Here is a 20,228-nt window from a genome sequence, read left to right as displayed (position 1 = left end):
GCATTGCAGCTGTTTGATCTGGCATCATGGGTAGCTGAATATGTGCCTAGTGTGTCTTAGAGATTGGCTTCACAGACTTGTTGGAACAGAGGATGTGGTTGAACATGTCTTCCTGTTAAGCTTTCAAGCTCTGAAGGTATTTATTCTGTTGATAAAAACCAAACAGAAAACTCAATTCCATAGATTAAGAACTAACTGCTTTAAAATTAGCCCTATTAAGATCTCACCCAGGACCCACAGTTCTCATGCTCTGGAGTCCAGTGCCAGACAGTGTTTATCTGTGTGTGCAACACACATTGGTCAAAAAAAGAAGCTTTGTACCAAAATAGTTTATTAAAAACAATATGACTTCATTGAAGCTTGCTGTCTTCAAGACAGAATTATGACATGGCAGTCTTCAACACAATCATAATCCACATAGTACTATACAGCTCCTGTTCGCCTTGGCCAAGTTCTGCCTTCAGTCTGGCCCCAACAGCCCTGCTGACACAACCCAGCCCGGCATACTTTAGCTGCAGAACCTGTTCCTCTGGGAACTGAGTTATTCTATCCTTTCCTCCCCTCACAGTGCTGTTACTGTGAAGAGGTTACACAGAAACCCAGCACAGCTCTTGGCAGCTCGAGGCAGTAACAGAACTGGTTTGAGCACACCGAGCCACCGACAACAGCATCCCAGTGGGGGATGTTAAAAAATAAATAGGCAACCAATTACTCAAGCTCCCAGCAGTGCCCAAGCGCAGAGAGCAGCTTCTGTTCACAAGAAGGAAGCTCTGTCCAGACCTGCCACATCGCTCCTTGGCCCCAACAGACGGGCTCCTGCACAGCCACCTCTCGCTGCAGCACTGGCAGAGAAGGGCAGTGCCAGCAGCCAGCTGGCACAATTCTGCCATCTCCCCTGAACACCCTCCAGCAGTGTCACTCTGGGCCATCAGCTCTGCACCAAAGTCAGTGTTTGTCCTTGCACTGTGGCATACAGGCTGGGTGCTCAGTGCCCCAGCCTTTTGGGTCAGGATGCTGCTCACGAGCTGTGGCTTGGCTTCCTCACCAGCCCAGAGGTTGCTTCTCCCTCCTCTCCATCTCTCATGTGCCCTGGGCTGCTCTGCTAATAGGTGTCTTCTTGCACAGTTCCTGGTAGAATTCAGATTCCAAAAACCGTGGGTAGGAGTTATTCTCCATTAAGCTGTAAACTCTCTTCTGTGCCACGCTGAAGCAGGTATGGGTGGCTTCCTGCATGTTCTGCGCGATCATGTTCTTGGTCTGGAAGTCTATGTTTATCTAAAATACAGAAAGAGGGACATTACTCCTTAGAGCAGACATTCAAGTGTTAATACACAGAACAACTTCTGAAGAGGTGAAAAAGGCAAGACCCCATTACTGCAGGGTCAAATTACTGGAGAATTTTCTTTAAGAAAATTCTTTGTTTGCACAAAACCAAAACTAATTCAGATATTTGTCTTTTCTCTGTTAAAATGGAAATTCTCTGCAATGCTGCTTGTGCCATTTTCCAGCATGGTGAAAAGACACTTGTATTCAGACCCAGACAATAACAGTGAGGTTATGTACAATGCAGTTTGACATCTGTGTCTTGAGTTCAAAGAAATAATGGCTGTGAGAACTCATAGAGCAGAGCATTTATGTATAAGCAGCTTTTCTTTACCTCTTTGGGAGCCTCCTTTTCAATGAAGTCATTGTAGATTTTCTTTGCTTTCAATGTCAGCTTTTGGGGTGATTTCGTTTTCTTGAAGTCCTCACAGGCCAACCAGAACTCAATGTTCTCTTCACAAAACTCAGACTTTAAAAAAGCTCGGAAAGCAGCAAGACCATCTAAGGAAACAAAAAAATACCATGAATTAACTATTTCAGGAACTTTGATTTTACCTATGGTCATATCAGCTTCTACCAGAATGTTTTGTTGTAGGTCTATTTTTTTCAGCAGTCATGGCAATAAAAAAATTCCATAATTTATGTTTGCAAGCAAGTTAATGCTTTAACAGCTTGGCAGATGTCCCTTTGAGTTTGCCATTTCTTAAGCAAACAAAAAATAAAACCATTTCTACAGTTATGTTTCCTTCTGTGATACCTGAGAATGTGTTAAAAAAACATTTCTCTCTAGATAAGCTCCCCTCTGTTAACCTTTACACTGCAGTAAATGACTGCTACAGTACTCTGGAACATTCTTTCAATGGAAAGGATGACTCAAGCTCAAAGAGCAAATAGTAATATTATTTCTTAGTCTTTCTGCTTTGCTAGTGAATGCTGCTTCTTGCAGAGCTACAGTAAAACCCCAAGATCACTGAACCTGTGTTGCAGGATCCTTCCCACATTACTGGAAAGTATTTGCTTTGCTTATGCAGTGAGCTCAGGGAAGAAATGTCCTCCTCCCATTTGGCAAAGCCAAGCTAACTGGTATGATTTTAGCTATGAGGGTTTCAAGAAAGAAACAAACTCTGAGATATTCTTTGGTTTTTTATTAGTTTACTTTAAAAAAAAAACCACTTCTATGTATTTTGGCTTTAAACTGTTAAAAGCATTTAACTTGCAAGACCAGAATCTTTACATGAGAGGTACAATACTGACATGAGAGGAAGCAAACTCTTACAGACATATCACTTTCTCCTTCCCTTTGCTCCCAAATGTTACTTTTTCAAGACAAACTTACATTTGTTAGCAAGCAGTTCATCAAAGGCTTCTGACCACAGCTGCACTTCTTCAGGTGAAGGTCTGCAGAAAGAGAGTGAGAACATTAGACTACACTGCTCAAGCTTTACTGCTTTTGAAGAACACTCAAGTTATTTAAACTTGAGAGTCTCTTTCTCATAACTTACCTGAAGTAGTTGCGGTGTTTCCCTGCCTTCTTAGACTTCCTTTTGTTAAAGTTGGAAGAGTTCTGCAGGAAGTAGCTCAATCTCGTTTTCCAATCTTTAATGCTGGAAAAGAGAGGGAGATGCTCGATAAAAATGACAGCTCGCAGAGCTTTAGACAGCAGCGCTTTCCCTGAGGCGGCTCCTGCAGCGGTAGCCACTCACAGCCCCTGAAGGCAAGGAAAACGCTTTCCGTCCCGCGGGCGGGGGAGCTCACATCGTTCTCTTCATCCTGCCCTTGTCGGCCTCCTCCGGCTCGCTGCGGCGGCGGCCGCCCCGCTCCATGCGCCCGTCGTGCCGCACCGCCAGCAGCAGCGCGCTCTGCATCGCCAGCCGCGCCCGCCGCTCCGACCGCGCCCGCGCCGCGCCCGCTCTTATGGCCCCGCGGGAGGGCGGGCCCGGGCTGGGCTGAGGGCGGCACCGAGCCAGCCACGGCTGCCTGGCTGTCCCAGCATAGCGAGCTTGGCTCGCCTCCGCATCACGTCTGCTTTTCCCCCTTTATTTTGTTTTTCCTTACTCCCCCCTTCTTGGAAATCTTTCGGCCTGTCACATCGCCAAAGGGCTGGCTGTCCTTTCCGTCAGTCAGAAGCATACCCTGCTCTTCTGGAGGTTTTTCTTTTAAGGTTATTCAGATTTTTGAGTGTGACCAGTACGTGAAAAATTAAGGACTTAGCCATATTTCTTCAAAAATTGAAGCAGCTCTAAGTTTGAGCTTGCGCTGCGTTTGGTGTCGCCCCTCTGCTAAGCCAGGCTGTGGATCCCTTCCAGCCCGTGTCTGCACAGGATTTAGCTTTGGGCAGTGTTGCCACCTACCAGTGAACTGTGTAAATTACTCCCAGCACTGGAAGCTCAAGTTGCAGCGCCTTACTCGAACACTCGAACTTGTTGTATGGGTCATGTGGTCCTCCTCAGCAGCATCCAGCTGGAGGGTATAACGTCCAAACAATTTGGATTTAGGAACCATGTGAGTTTCTCTTTACCCTCTCTCTGCCTTTCTGCCCTTTTCTGTGCATGTGTCTTCCTCTCCACACTACCCTAGAGCCTGTCTTTCCTGCCACAAAAAACAATGTCCAGAGAGACTGACTCCCAAAATGCCAGCTGACTTCCACACAATCACATAGCATAAATGTCTGATCCTTTTAGATAACCACTGTGTCCTTACAACCTCTGCTTGCTGAATGCTCACAAGCTGCACTAAAGCATTTTGCTTTAAATGAGATGTCTGGGGAAAACGAATGCCATTTAGTTTGTGGCAGCATTTAAACAACTTTTCACTGCTTCTGGTTGTACTTTGCAGTATATATTGATGATCTGATAGGAGCATGAAGTTCAATCCTATAAATTTACTTTAATTTACTTTACTTTACTTTACATGATTTTTTTTCAACAGGTAGCTCTTAGTCCTTTATGTACATAAAACAAAATTATTGTGAGGGTGGTTACCATGGGAGAAAGTATGGAAAGAGGAGGGCTCTAAGTGCTGTAAAAACATCTATTCCAGAAACTCTGTGAAGCTGCCAAAGCAAAGAGCAGGGCAGGCAGTGCCAGGTTGATGGATGGGTGTGCGCTGACTGCCTTCCAGTGCTTCATTCGTCACTGGCGTGGAGATCCAGGGCCAGGCGAGCTGCGAGCCCTTCGGGGCTGTGGGACAGCCTGTGACACAGGGGAGCACCGCCTGGGGCCGCGGGACAGCCTGTGACACAGGGGAGCACCGCCCGGGGCTGCGGGACAGCCTGTGACACAGGGGAACACCGCCCGGGGCTGCGGGACAGCCTGTGACACAGGGGAGCACCGCCCGGGGCTGCGGGACAGCCTGTGACACAGGGGAACACCGCCCGGGGCTGCGGGACAGCCTGTGACACAGGGGAGCACCGCCCGGGGCTGGGGGACAGCCTGTGACACAGGGGAACACCGCCCGGGGCTGGGGGACAGCCTGTGACACAGGGGAGCACCGCCCGGGGCTGGGGGACAGCCTGTGACACAGGGGAACACCGCCCGGGGCTGCGGGACAGCCTGTGACACAGGGGAACACCGCCCGGGGCCGCGGGACAGCCTGTGACACAGGGGAACACCGCCCGGGGCTGCGGGACAGCCTGTGACACAGGGGAACACCCCTCGGGGCTGCGGGACAGCCTGTGACACAGGGGAACACCGCCCGGGGCTGCGGGACAGCCTGTGACACAGGGGAACACCGCCCGGGGCCGCGGGACAGCCTGTGACACAGGGGAACACCGCCCGGGGCTGCGGGACAGCCTGTGACACAGGGGAACACCGCCCGGGGCTGCGGGACAGCCTGTGACACAGGGGAACACCCCTCGGGGCTGCGGGACAGCCTGTGACACAGGGGAACACCGCCCGGGGCTGCGGGACAGCCTGTGACACAGGGGAACACCGCCCGGGGCCGCGGGACAGCCTGTGACACAGGGGAGCACCGCCCGGGGCTGCGGGACAGCCTGTGACACAGGGGAGCACCGCCCGGGGCTGCGGGACAGCCTGTGACACAGGGGAACACCGCCCGGGGCTGGGGGACAGCCTGTGACACAGGGGAACACCGCCCGGGGCTGCGGGACAGCCTGTGACACAGGGGAGCACCGCCCGGGGCTGCGGGACAGCCTGTGACACAGGGGAACACCGTCCACACGTGCAGGCCTGGCACAGGCAGGCTTGGAATAACACAGGGAAACTCAGCCCTGGCCTTCCCCACTCTGCAGCCCTTGAAAAGGATCAAATGATCTGCAAAGCAGAACAGCACGTCCCCACCTGCCACCTGACTGCAGATTTCCCCGGGTTGGCTGCTGGTTTCGAGTTTCTTTTACCTGATTCTCAAAGCTGAATGGTGGAAAATGTGCCAGCTATTGGGAAGCGGGAAACTTCAGAGTCTAGCAAGCTACAGTAAGGTTTTGTCAAGCAATTTTATTCTGGGTGCTTACCAGTAGCACACCAGAGATCCAAGCCTGACAAAATGTTTTCTTGTTGGTCCTAGAGGAGGATTGCAAGGGTAGAGCTGGGATATTCCCAGCACCTGACAAGTTGTAAAGTTGGCAGTAGTCAGCATATGGAAAATTGCTGCGTGAATCCTGTTCTTATCTGATACTTTCTATTTCAATCTATTAATTGCTTCTTTTAGAAACCCGTAAAATGGAAGTACCAGTTAAGGAAGGCAGTTATAACATGTGTAATATCTTTCAAGTGTAGAAAAAACAGGTAAAAAATTAAGCTGAATATGGAATTGTGGGCTTAGAGAACCTTACAGAAAATTCTTATTGCAATATTTGGTTTAAAAACTATTTAGATTAAAATTGTCAGCTGTGTTAGGTATATTCTGGCCTATATATTTGTTGTACTTTTAAAGCATGGGTATTACTTCTTTTTCCAATAAAAGAGACACTTTGCAAAATACTTTTTCACTTCCCCATGGTGAGTTTTCCAGCTGGAACAGTTACTTTTGCCAGGACATAAATTATACATCTGCATGATAAAATGTGTTTTCCATTTATGTTCAAAGACCAAGAAAAAGTATGTGACCTCCCACAATGTCACCAGTGTGCTGTGCAAGGACCCAGTCAGGCCTGGGATGGAAGGGAAGAGGCTGCTGGGAGGTAGCTGGCTAAGTTCTCTCCGTGAGAACTTCCCCAGGTGCTGTGGGCATGAAGTGGCCCTGCATGGCTGCACTCCCTGCAAGAGTGTTTGGGTTCACTGAGCAGTTTTAATGGTATCAAACCCAGGCATTACTTCATTTAATTAATTTCTGGTTTTTCAAAGCAAGATGGCAAAATTGTTCATGTCATTAGCTTGCCTTTCTGAAGGGGGGGTCTGTTTCACACCAGCAGTGCCATGCATTGACTGAGCAAGGGAGATTTGGCATCTCAGCCCTGTCCTGTGCTGTGTCTTGCAACAGGATATTGAAATATTCCAGGAAAATTAGGAATTGGGGTTGTAAAGAAAAGCCCTGGGTTGCAAGTGCAATACAGGTTCAGGTGTGTTAGCACAGTGCAATGTGGAGTGCTGCTGGAAAATCTGTGTCTCCAAGGTGTGATTCTTTTCATAGGAACGGGGTGAGTGGCTCCAAGAAGTGACCAGGGCAGCACTGCAGATCTGCCTCTGGGTGTGCTGACCTCTGCCCTTTGGAAAAAGGGAAGCTCTTGGTGGCTGAGGACAAATGCAAACATAGTGCTTAAGCTTTTTCTTTACATCCTCCTTAAAGCGTCCATATATTTCTTCCCCACTGATCTCATTGGCAAAGGACACGGCCGAGGGAAAGCGGTGGGAGGAGAGCCCAGAGCCCAAAACCCAAACTTTGCTATTGAAATAGGTGACAAATTTGCCATCGCCTGCAGCAAAATCTGATGTCAGACATTTAATGGCACAAGTGCTCACCCTGGAGATCACACATTGCTTTTCAGAGCCTTTCTTGAGAATGTTCTGTTCTTTTCCTGCTTATACAATTCCTACGGGCACCAGGGATGTTTGGATGTACAGGGGACTGTAACACAGGCAAGAAACGTCCCAGGGAGAAGATAGGATTTTTCCATCTCGGTTATGTTCTATGTCGCAATAGCTACGCTGATCTTTTGAAGCCGTCAGCGAGTTGTTCTCACTGAATGATACTTAAATCCATATCTGCATTTTGTGAAATGCCAACCCTTGTTTCTTTCTTTTACTTGGCTGGTAGGACACAGGAAAAGTGGTCCAGAGTTTATAGCTGAGTTTCATAAAGCCAGGAGGATAGAACATGCTTTTGCATGGTAGTTCAAACCACGCATGGGAATTATTTGAGGGATGTCTTTTGGACCCTCAGCTAAGAGTAGCTGAAAAATCACATTCAAAAGAAGGAACAAGATGTTGAGCTTGTCTTTCTGTTTTGTAATGCAAATTGCAAATGACACAGGTGAAGTTTCCTGTATGTTTATTGTTCTTGAATGTACAGCTGTACAATCCTGTGCTGGGCTGTGAGATGATTCACGTAAGCATCAGAACAGGAGGTCAGCAAAGCACACCACATCGTGACCCTCTGTTCATACCTCCCTTTCAGTCTGTGTTTTCTCTGAAGTGCAAGGACTGATCTGCATCAGTGCAGAGGAGCACAGATGTGCCCAGCTATGGTGCCAGTGAAGGCTTTGTGCTGTGCATTGCTGAATAACAGCAGCCAAGCTCAGGCTGTGTGATAGGGCACAAATTTCTAAATGAATCGTTCTGAATATTAAAATTGCCACTCTTTCTCATTTTTTTGATAAATCAAGAAGTTCACTCAAAGCCTAGGTCTAATACTAATCCTGTTCATTGTGTTCTGCCTTTCTAGCTCCTGTTAGAATTTCAATTGCATGTAGTAAGGAGTGTTGTTTTCTTTGGATTTTTTTTGGGTTGGGTTTTAAATTTTTGTTTGTTTATTTGTTTTGTGTTTTTTTAATTGCTTGGAGATTGCTAAAGTTAAGTTGTTGCATTCTCTGACTCTGGCCCTGCAGGCTGTGCCTGACAGGCTGTTGTACTTCCCCCGGTATTATTTTCCAGCCATAAATCTCCAAAAGTGCAAATCACCAGAAGTCATTTCTGGATCTAAATTTAGCACTACTATGGATTAACATTGGACCAATCATATGCTCAGTCTTTCCTAAATAAAAAATAAAATATATCTCATTACAAATGGATCTTATTTCACTTAGCAGCAAAATCCTCTGAGTAACGTATAAACTAGACAGGGTTCTCTGAGAGCTCATCAGTCCCAGCCCTCAGCCACCTTGTTTTACATAAACACTGACATTAGTTTATAAAAGTTTTAAAAATAGAGCTGAAATTTGTCAAGTGGATCAGCTGTGACTGTGTGTCTACATACAGGGTTGCTGTTGTGTGGATGTGTGGGTCTCTATTTTAGTGATGCTGTGAAAAGAAAATGAATTTAGGCATTGAGCCTAAATTGTGATTCACCCTCTGCCCCTGGACATTTGGACATGTTGGTTTTGAAGGAGATACTGGACAGCAGCAGGAAGGAATTGGAAGAGCAGGTTCCCTGGGAAGCAGGGATGGCTGTCCTGCTTGTATCAGATCTCCTTTATCCCTACTGCAAAAAAAGCTGAAAGGAGACCTGTTAATAGAGTCTGCATTTTAAAGGACAGGACATTCTCAAATTCCTTATGCCTTTTGTCAAACCAGAAAGCAAGGAGCTTAGCAAGATGCAGGTTATTTTTAATAATGAAGTTTTCTTAGCAGATACAAGCTGGGTCAGCATCTCAAGTGAAGAGAGGTGATTAATCTTGTTTGAGGTTAACCAGGTAATGCAGAACACTGGCTCCATGTCCTTTTCCACTTGCAACCTCTTTTGCCCCCTGCCTCCACAAAGACTGTGTTTGTTAACCTGGGTGTGCAGAGGGACATTAAACAATCAAATATGTTTGCTAAATCTGGATGTGGGCACCATCATTATCATATTACCTGCATGTAACACAGTCAGCACACAGCCCTTCCGATGACTCTTTAATCCATGTTAATAAAAGTCTCTGCAAATACCTGAATGGCGTTAGTCAGACTTTGATTCAGAAAGTCTCTGTGGCTTAGACAATCACTTCCTTTTACAATTCCCACCGGTGGACACTGTCAGGAGCACAGCAGCAAGATAGCTAGAGATCAGAGTATAGGAGTATTACCATTTGTGCACCACCTTAAAAGTTCAAATTTAAATAAGCGTTGAAAATAAGAAGTAAAAACAAGTTCTTATTTTGAAATGAGATAAAATTTCTTTCTTATTTTGAAATGGGCAAAAAAGTTTTAAAAAGCCCACATCTTGGTACACCTTGATCTCCATGCTGGATAGAACTAGCAGAAGTTAAATTACACTTTTTAGTGGGGAAAAAAAAAAAACAAAACAGTAGCAAAATTTCAAATTTGTCAGTGGAAATTTTTTCATTTATTTCAAATTATTTTAGGGTGATATTTTCTTTTTATCGCTTTCAGCATTGCCACATAGGCTTTTTGGTGAAGAGTAGAAAGGTAATGAATGTCTTTGAGATGTGATAAAGGCTGCATGGCAATGGAGAGGAGAGGAAGCACTGTCTGAGCAAATCTGCTTATCAAAGTCAGGATGGCATCCCTGCCATCTCAGGAAGGGCAGCCTTACAGCCTTTTTCGTCATCATACTGACAAGAACAACTTCCAAATTTGTAGGGTAAACTCTCTGGAGTCAGAAAAGGCCAGAATGAAGGTTCCCTCTACAAGGTTATTAGTCCCACAGTGGCACCCTGTGGGCTACTCCCAGAGTGAAGGCTAGGAGATAAAGGAAAGACAGGATGAAATTTGTCCTCATCGAAGTGAGGAAATTCCCTCTTGCCTATTTTAAGAGTACACTGAGGAGGTCAGACCATAACCAGGGTGTTTTAGGGGCAGTCTGGAAGACAGACATAACCAAGTACCTTGACAGATTAGTCATTCCCTAAATGTTGCAAAATAATGTCCCAGTCCTCCAAGCCCTGTAGGCAGGTACACGGTTCCCCAAGAACTTTTTTTTTATTAGTTCAGCATTCTAACAGGCCTTCAGAGCAGGGCAATTCATAGCTGATTTTAGGTGAATCATTCAGTGTGGAAAATACAGGTCCAAACCTATAAAAATATGTGGAGAGAATGATAAAATAATTTCTTCTGTCTGAATAAATGTTGGGTAAAATTCCACAGAAATTAGTAAAGCTATTATTGCTGACATTTCAGTACTAGATGTAGTCAGAACACTTATTGTCACAGCAAACAGCAGTGACAGGTAATTTTGCATTAAAGAAATTTTGCATTTTCTGGGCTGCTTGCAGTGCTAGAAAATGCCAGTGCAGGACTGTATGTTACTACGGGTTGCACTCAGAATTTTGAGAGGCTGCAAATAACTCATTGACTGTTCTGGCGAACTCCTTTTTAAAGAAGTCACACTGTGACACAGCTTCCAGTTAGGAGCTGTGATGCGATCTCTACATCAGGCCCTTGGTATTTCTCAAGAAAGCTCTTCAAGGATTTCTTGATGCATCATTGTGAAAAGAGAGCAAGAAACCTGAATTAACAAAAGAATCAACAAAAATTTACCATTTTTTCACTGGCTAGAAGTACTAAAACATACCAAAGAGATAATTTAAAGAGGAAAAAAGAAATCTTGCCAGTTCTTAAAGGATGGGACAGGTTAATTAGAGATGACAGAGAGGAGAGTTGAACTTGTCTGTTCAGCACTTCTCTCCTCACAGGTTCATCTTTTCCAAGATGAACTAGTGCAGAGGAGGGGGTGCTCTGTGATGTTGGCTGTGATTTCACCTGCTCCTTCCAGGAAGCTTCTCTTAACTCTCTCAAAAAAGAAACCAAGTGGGTGGCAGTTTGTAAACACACACTTCAAAATAGGATCTTTCTGTATTTTTCCTGATGCGTGTCGCTCTGAGGTGTGGCACATGAGCTGCAGTTCAAGCTCTGGAACAGTGAACTTATTTCACATTTTACATTAAACTGATGTTTAGTTACTATGGATTTTTTTTTTTTAAATCAAGTTGTTTACCTAATGTCTTTGTTTTATGTAAGTTTGTTTTTCTAGTAGTTTTCCAACAGAAATGGTTATTTGAAGAATGGGACAACATTCCTGGCCAGTTTATAACTGAGAGAGAAACCAGGGGACAAGAGGGCTCACATCAGCTCTCTGGGATATATGTGAACATATTAGGAATCATAGGATGCATAGGAAAATTGCAAGGGGTAATGAAAAGAAGAACAAAAATTATCTGGAGGAAATTACCTTCTGCTGTGTCCTATACCAATATCCATTGAATAACTAACGTCCACTGTATTGATTATGTTCTGCTTGCTTTGCCTACAGGAAACATGAGGACAATTTTTTTTCTATGTATTATGGAATTCCTTCTTTGCATAAGTATTTTCTTTATTCCAGACAACTACTCCAATCCGTACACAATGAGCAGCGAAGAGAGATTTGGAACTTGACACAGGGAAAGATTCTTGAAGCTAGAAGGTATTTTTGCATTGACAGTTTCTCTTCAAGTAAATGGAGAATAAAGAAGGATGTGGTGAGGTTCTCTGCTGTGCTTTTGGGTTTGCAGCAGGTATTACACAACGGCCCCGTGTGCATCATACAGGCATAGTACTTTGAATCTTTACTAAATTTTCTTCTACTAGTACTATCTGCCACTATTATTTAATTTGCTTCTATTAAAACAAATTGAAACAAGATATTATTTTGTTACAACTCAAAGTGCACTCAAATCAAGCTACTTTTGTTTTCTTTGCCAGTTTGCATTTACATTTATTAGGCATTACTAGCCAGGTAATTTTCTTTTTTTTTTTGGTGTTAAATACAGCTGAGAAATCAACAGGTTTCTATTAAACTACATCCCCAGGTGTTTTTTTCTCCCTCATCAGAGGAAATCTAGTAAGACTGGGTTTTGCTTGCCTGTCTGCATTCTTTTAAGTTTCTGAGTGAAGAATCAACATGTATTTGTTATGTTGTTACAGCGAGTACTTTCTGACTGGGGGGAAGTGGATCAATGCCCTGGTTTAGGACAAATTTGGGAGAAAACCTCTAAAGGGGTTACTCTAGAAAGAGATTTCAAGCGGCCCCTACCCCAACTGGTTCAGGAAAATATTTCTTTGGAGGAAACTGGAAAAAACCTGTTTATTTAACAGGCAAAGCATTCACCAGCACAAAAAAAAAGAACAATTTAAAACAATAAAACCTCTTGCTGCTCCAAAGAGATGACAAACTCAGAAAGTACCTCCATGGGCTGTAGCTCAGCTCACTCAGTCTCTTATCAGTCCCTCTGTGCTGGAAATGCCGCTGCCCAGGCCCGGCTCGGTGGCCACAGGTCGGTGTTCAGTCCAGAGCAGGTTCAAACAGTTCCAAGAAAAAGAAGTCCAGGGAACTTCTCTGCCTCAGCTAGCTAAAACTAACTAAAAGCAAAGGAGAGCTCTGTCCCGCTTTCTGTCCATCTGCAGACCACACAGTCCAGGAGCAGGAATGTGGAGGAGTGAGTGCAGTGTCTGAAAACAAACTGCGCACTTCTTCTCTCCCCCCTTTGCTCTCTGGAACAAGTCTTAAAGGTGCAAAACTTATTATTCAGCATAAACAGAACAAGACAACTGGGGATACAAGCTTCATATAGCCAGCCCGGGACAATCAGGAAAGCACAGATACAGTCAGACCTGCAATGTGGCTGCTGTAGTTTGGGCTGGCTGCCTTGGCGATGGAGCTGGGTTACCATGATGGCTGTAGAGGTGAAAAGCAGTATTTCTCAGCTGTGGCACATGTGTTTGTGTAGCTTTTCTGCAGGATCTGACATGGCCTGCTGGCACCTCTGGCAAAACTCCTGTTATGGCTGGACCCCCTCTTAGCAGAGTAGCCCTCAGAAGCATGCAGGTTGTTCCTTGCTCTCTATGAACCTCCATTTTCCCTGGCATGACTGAAAATCTACATCACAAATGTATACTCAAACACAGCTGGGGCCAGAAAGGGAAGAGGTTATATGGAGGGGTGAGAAAGGAGCCTTTCCCACTGTGGGTCTGTACTGCCTGCTCCTGCAGCCAGCCCAGGAGCACCTTCTGTGTGGAACAGCCAGGTGCTAATGTCCCGCACAGCTGGGCTGAGTCCCGGGAGCCCTGGCTCCAGCCCTCTATTGGTCACAGCTGGCTGTCACCCTGCAAGGGCTGTGGCACTGTCTGAGGGCAGTGCCTGCCCTGCAAGGCTGCGAGCTCCCTTTGGATGCTGTTCCCTTCCCAGACAGGTGAACACTCATGGCTTATCTTCTGTAGAGAAATCAATCTGTGGCTTTTTTCTTCCTGTGTATGAACCCCCCTCCGGGCTCAGCAAGAGCTTTGAAGTGATGCTGGCAGCTGGAAAGTGCCTTCTGAATAATGAGACTGAATGTTTCTCTCTCTGTATTTTTACTTTTATTATTTTACTTTTCATGTTTTCTTTCCACTCCGAGAACTGTGCATTCTGTGCTGCTCTGATTATATTTATTTTCTTTCTTTTTTTCAAACCCTCAGTGAAATAGCAATACTGATCCAATGTTTTAAGCTTTTAAAAGCAGTGGGTTATTACCATTTGCAATTACTCAAGTTTAAGGGCATATTTATTTATAAATATTTACCCAAATGATAATGAGACAAGGAGCTGAGAATGTTTTCCCCAATCCCCTATGGTACCTGGTCATGAGGTACCATTTAGCAGATTTACAGCAATTTTCCAGCTCTGTGAACTCTCCTAGGTAAGAAAGCTGCCAACAAAGAGCTCCAAGATTTCCCTTCAGCCTATAAATACCCTGGGGAAAATTGAAAGGTATGAAGCATCCTGAAAATTTCTGGGTGCCTATTTTGGTTATTCTAACCTGTGGTGTAGCTTTATCCTCACTTACTTTGCTCTGCATAAGCTGCACCTAGCTGAAAGTGTGATCTGAGGACTGGATCAGAAAGATTAAACAGTAATTGTGGTTTCATCGCATTAACAAATTATACACTATTTTGCAAGAGTATAGAAAGTAGATCATGTAAATGCCAGCAGATGCCCTTTTTGCAAAATTAATGAACTTTAAAATGGTTGTGCTTTACTGACTCTGAGTTAAAACAGTCCTGTCTGCAACATAACCTCTTCTGGAGTACATAAAGGAGAGTTGAGTTAGGTTTCTATTTTTTTCGGAAATCTAAAAGAAATTGTTATCTGCAAAGCATCTCGTTATTTTTACAGCAACAGAGGACTGTTGGATTTTGCAATCTCAGAAGTTGCTATATTGGCCTGTATTTTGCCCTGCTGTTTGTCACCCCCCTTCTTAGAGGGTGACTCAAACCACAGAATGCTGGGATGCATTTGAGGAACACGGTGAAGTTTTTAATTCATGGTGAACAGTGCAGAAGAAAGTGCACTGTACTAACTCATGCAGTGCCTTGACCTGCATCACTTTTTGGAGAAGTAGAGGTTGTTTTCTGTCTTTTGTCTCATGTCTTTGTCATTAATTAGCAAAGGTTTACATGCTCAGGGACTTCTTTTCCTTAAGATATGTGGAACCTTTGAAAGTTTTAAGCCATCAATGTAATTACCTTGAGCTTCCTGCTTAATTCACTTGAGGGTTTTAAATAGGTATACTTTTTTAAAACAACCCTTTCACAAAGCAGACTCAAATGCATGTGAAATTATCATCATCTACAGCCAAGTTCAATTTGACCTGGAATGTTCTCAGAGTGTGATAACAACATTTTGTGCTCTTTGGAATTTAGGATAGTTTTAGGGAGAGAGATTGCGAGCTTCAATAATTCTGTTTCTGTAACCATTTTGAGGCTAAATCCTCTCTAGGTAGAAATATCCTTTTGTGTTGTTTACTTTGCCACAGTCAGCCTTTGCTCAGTCATTACCAGGCTGAGTTTTCATCAGCTCCTGGATAAACTGAGTTTCTTTTCTGCTAGTTCCTTAGTTACTCCAATGCCATTTTCAGAGCTGCACAAGGCACTTTCCATTTCCTAGACATGCATTTTCACATGGATTTTGTGAACTACTGAAACATTACTTTTGCTCCTATTGCCTTTTTTCATTTTTCCTAACCAAATTTTAGTCAGTAGTTGAATGTGAATTTGCTCAAGAAATGTTGCGAGTGCTCAAGATGCAAGACAAAAAACATTACAAGGTAATTAGTGTTTGATGCTTAATTGCTGCCCTTTTTGGAATGTCATGTTCAGAGCCACTAGAAAATGTGGTGATGGTACATCTTCCTTTTGCTTTTTTTTGTTATTTCCTGCCTTAGTTCTTGCTGGGAGCGGGCTGGGATGTCCATGGGCAATAGGTCTATAAATGGGTACTAAAGGACAGTTGGTTTGGGCTTATCTAACATGAGGAAGGAGACAGTGCAAAGAAGGGAAATTACAATGACCTAAGAGGTGAAACTACAGTTAGGGGATCACTTGATACAAACAGTAAGAGAGCAATTAGAACAAAAGCAAACCTGTCTTCAGCCAGCAGGTAGTGACCACCTGGAACTGGCTTCCATCGGAGGCTATGGGGTGGGCCAGTCACTGTGTCCAAGTAAATTCATGGACAACAGATCCACAAAGAGATGCTGAAAAGTATGGGGATGCTCTAAAATCCCTATTGTAATAGGTGTGAATGCAGAACCACTGTGAGGGGAACAGAGCAAGAAAACAGACTTTTGTGCTTTCCCTACCTGTTTACTTCACCACCGCTGGAGACTGAGTGCAGGACTGAGAGAAGGCAGTACTCTGCCCCACTGTCACATTTTCTGTGCTCTTACAAGTTTTATTTATTGCTCACACCACCATAAAATTAGGGCTTAAAAAAGCATTTACCCTTGAAAACTCTACAAGTAAGGAACTTGTTCGTGTGCAAGATTTTGCTAGACTCAGACCCTATACTTTATTTGGTTAGAGGACCACGAACATTCACACAGCTGTATAAATAATCACGTCCAGTTAGTCCTGTCAGCTGAGCCAAAAGAGAGATTTTAAGTGCCAAGGACTTCGACCCAGGGTAAAATTAGAAAGAGATGTTCTAAGTATGTTTAGAAGATGAGGCATAGATAAAATCAGATAAGCAAAATTATTTAGTATCCTGTCACTTGTAAAATGTTTATCAGTTAAAAATAAAAGAAGTGAGAAAAATAAGTTAATCTTTTACAAGAAACAAAACCACATATAATGGCTGGGTTAGGAGCCTGTGTTTAATAAGCAGCAGGGGATGATGACAAATAGTCCACAGCAGCTGCTGACAGACATCCTGGTTTTGGCAGTTTGTGTTCAGCTGGCCAAGAGATGCTACCTGCAGAGGTAGAACATCTCAATGTGTTGTCTTAGCTGGAGGTAATTAGCTGGAAGATGGGTAGAAAAACAGGAATGACTCAGCTGGATACTGGAGCTGTTTGGAAGTGTTCCAACTGATTGGTTTTCTGATAGAAAAGGCTGATTCTTTCAAAGGATAACATCTTGCTAGGATATGCAATCTCAGTAAGAATGTCTTTTGTGCTGTTCCCAGACTATTCCTCCATTTTGCCAGGCTCTCTGGCAGTCACCAGGCAGGTGGTACAGAGGTGAGCTCTTCCCAGCTTCCTCTGCTGGATTTTCAGTGGCTCCTGGCTGGACTTGCAGCCAGTGACCATATCTGTCCTTCCAGCCACATCAGCTGACTCTGTTAGCTGTCCAAGTCTACCATTGCAGATGATATTTTTTCATATGTTTGAAATATTTTGCAGGCTGCATAGAAAATCTTCCAGGCAGCTGCATTAATATACAAAGAGCCTGAAGGCAAGAGAAGCCCTTAGAGAAAATACAGCAGATGTTTTTTTTCTCCTGCAAGAAAAATGTCAGTAGGTTCTTGTTTATTGATTTGGACATCAAGAGGGATTTTCAGTGTTTTTCTGAAATATTGCCAGCTGACCTTGGATTATTCCTGCCCTTAGCAGTGCACTAATATCTAATGGTGTATGCTAAGCTTCACCCTTATTTTGTTTATGAAACAGGACTTGTGGCACAAAAGATGCTGAGGAAGGCGCCTATACAAAAAATCTATTAGTGAGTTTCATAGCTTATGGCATATATCAAATCTAATGATTCATGCTACTTGTGGGTAGACAGGGGCAGAAAAGCATCAGGAGCCATCTGAGAAGGGGAAAAAGCACTACCATGGCACCTCAGGTGGGAAGAGGGCAAACAGGGATGTGCCAGGAAGGCACCTTGCAATACCAGGCTGCTGCATTTCCTCTTTGCCAAATCTGCTAATCTCTTTCAATACCTCATTTTTTGTCAAACCCTCCTCTCCTCCTCTTAAAAAAAATGTGGGATTGTGCCTAAAGGCACATCAAAAATTTGGATGATTTAGAGTGTTTTCTGAACCTAAAATGTCACTTTAGCTGAGTGTTTTACTGCTTTTACAGCCATGAGTATCACTGGAATGACAGGGCAGGAACAAATGACTGTGTGTTCTTCACTGGGAAACAGTTCCTTATTTCAGTTATAACATTTGTAACTTTTTTGGCTCCGAGGTATACAGGTTCTCCATCTGAGAGATTTATTTTGTGCTTGGTAATTTATATCTTTGTGTCATGGATGTCAAAACTTTGCAACATATGAGGCAATGAAAATGTTGAGATCAGCAAGTCGTATTCCGGGAAAAAGATTGAAGGAATGTCAGCCATGGACTTGCCATTCCTGGAAGGCAAGGCAAGATGTTACCTACAGAAGAAACAAAGAAGTCACTTATGTTTGTTTATCACAGTGTAAGGACTAATTTACTCTGAGAGTGGAAAGTTTGGATTCATCTTTGTCTTTTCCATATGAAAACTACTGTCCTAATATGGAAGGAAGAAGAAAAATGGGGCAATTGCTTGACAATTAATTTTTGCAAAAGAGAAAAAATATGTTTACAGAACCATGTTTCTATTATGGGATGTAACAACTATTTGTGACTTCAAACATGAGCCATTTCAGTCTCTGGAACTCCCAGATGTTCCTGCTGGAAGAGGCCAGCTCAGCCTCACTCCCTGTGCATCCGAAAAAGGGATGTATAGGGCTGGGGTTTCACCTGAAAGCTAAACACATCAAATGGTGATTTGTTTCTGCAGGGGGTGGTCTTGCTTCTCTGAGTCTGACCTTCATGTAGCCTCTGGATGTGATCTGTCCTCTGGCTACTCCATTGCCAAACTAGTGCTCTTGTCCCTTTCCCAGTCACTGCATCTGACCTGAGAGGAATAATGAGAACAGGGTTCAGGGTAAAGCTCCTGTCAGTGCATCTTTGTTGTCTTAGATGGCATAGGTTCTAATGTCATCATCATAGCACAAGGATTTCATATTATCAGAGCTTCATACCTTATTAGTGTTCCTCACAGGCAGGTCCTATACACACTGACTTTTCCAGGTCCTCACAGTAATCTGACTCCTCTCACTCCTCTTTCCTTACTCTTATGTAGCACTAGTTCTTATTGATTACAGGTGTAGCCTGTCAAGATCAGGCCTGCCTCCAGTCTTCAGCAACTGGTCCAGCTGCAACTCATTGGGGGACAAGATCACCCTCTGCAATCACCCTCTACACATCTTTATGTCCTGCATTGCCTTTGCTGGATGACATTATGCCCTAAGAAATGTAAAGATTGCTCCTGTGCAAATTCCTTGCCTGGAGTTTGGGACACCTACAAATTATATTTTGAGGGGCAGACATTTAGAAGGAAAAACAGGTATTTTGTTGATCAAGTGACTTCTCCTTTTTGGTGATAATTGATGCAATAAGGATGAAGCCAGTTTTCAGAAGTGTGTTTTGTAACAATGAAAAACAGAGTTGGGTTGAAAGATTTGAAGTGGCCCCATGGCACAATGTTTAGCCTGCATCTGGAATCATGACTTTTCCCTTTGTTTTCCTTGGGACTCTGTAATTATTAAAAGAAAAAAGAAGTCCAACATTGCATCTGGATTAAGGAAAACATTTAAAAACACTTCTCTGCTCTGTGAAACATTTCCTTTTAACCCTGATGGACACTGCAGAAGCTGGTTATTATTTCTTTCCTTTACAAGCAGAAAACACCAGTATTTCCATATTTCTGATCAGCAAATTTCACCATGGATACAGATGACATAAAATACTCTTTTTTATTATTATTATGTGCACCATTAAAATACACTTGGCACAGTTCAGAGTACTTGTGAGATGGCCAGGTTTTAACTTTCAAATAAAAATATGCCTGTGTTTCTGATTTATTTGTTCTATTTATTGACTTTTTTTTCCCCAAGATAACAAACTAGCTCTTGGGAATATAGCAACAGGTCAGAAGTGCTGTGGCAGGAATCCCAGTGCAGTGCAGCCTACACAAATGTTCCAAGAGCAGCTGTCAGCCTCAGCTGGGGCTGAGCAGAGGGGTCAGCACAGGCAGGCAACAGCACTGCTTAGAAGGATCCTGGCTGGCCAGCAAAGCTGCCAGAGCAGGTGGTGGTGGTGTCCTCAGCTGCATTTTATTAAGAGATGGAGCTGGGGACAGGGGCTGTAAATATTATTGAAGGCCATGGCATGGCCCAAAGGCTTGGCTAACAAGGTTCAATATGAAAGGAATGTTTTTGTGTGTGTGCTATATGGGCTGAGCACTACAGACAGGATTGCAGGTGCATTTCAGAAAGCAGGGGCTTCAACAGCACATCCCATCTCTGTTGCAGGGTTTGAGCTTGTCATGGGTCCTGCTGTGGTCAGGCTGCACTGGCAGTGGCTTAGTTTTAGTGCTGGTTTAATATACACAGGGCAAGCAAGTTGTATTTGGGGGGCTTGTTAAAAATAAAAGCAATCCACTTGTGTAGTAAAGATTTCAGTTCTGAAGCTCTCACATTCCTGCAGTCCCTGGGAAGGAACAGGAGAGGCACAAGCTCCAAGAG

The 20,228-nt window shown here is 43.9% G+C and overlaps 2 protein-coding genes across 2 annotated transcripts in view; one reads left to right on the top strand and one right to left on the bottom strand.

The window, feature by feature from the left end:
* Positions 1-313: 313 nt before the first annotated feature.
* On the bottom strand, positions 314-3,226 carry RGS2 (regulator of G protein signaling 2). The gene is made up of 5 exons (XM_059854843.1): positions 3,079-3,226; positions 2,826-2,927; positions 2,660-2,721; positions 1,658-1,824; positions 314-1,275 (listed from the first exon to the last, which is right to left on the bottom strand). Exons 1-5 carry the CDS (start codon positions 3,186-3,188, stop codon positions 1,081-1,083), a joined length of 636 nt encoding a protein of 211 aa, XP_059710826.1. The 5' UTR covers positions 3,189-3,226; the 3' UTR covers positions 314-1,080.
* Positions 3,227-11,803: 8,577 nt separating this feature from the next.
* The window catches only part of RGS4 (regulator of G protein signaling 4), a 145,050-nt gene continuing 136,625 nt past the window's right edge, over positions 11,804-20,228 (top strand). The window contains exon 1 of the mRNA XM_059854846.1: positions 11,804-11,838. The gene's annotated coding sequence lies outside the window, so the exon portion shown is untranslated. The remainder of the gene's footprint in view (positions 11,839-20,228) is intronic.

Source organism: Haemorhous mexicanus, chromosome 9, assembly GCF_027477595.1.
Source record: "Haemorhous mexicanus isolate bHaeMex1 chromosome 9, bHaeMex1.pri, whole genome shotgun sequence".
In the NCBI taxonomy this organism is placed as follows: domain Eukaryota; kingdom Metazoa; phylum Chordata; class Aves; order Passeriformes; family Fringillidae; genus Haemorhous; species Haemorhous mexicanus.
This window is presented reverse-complemented; position numbering and strand designations above follow the sequence as displayed.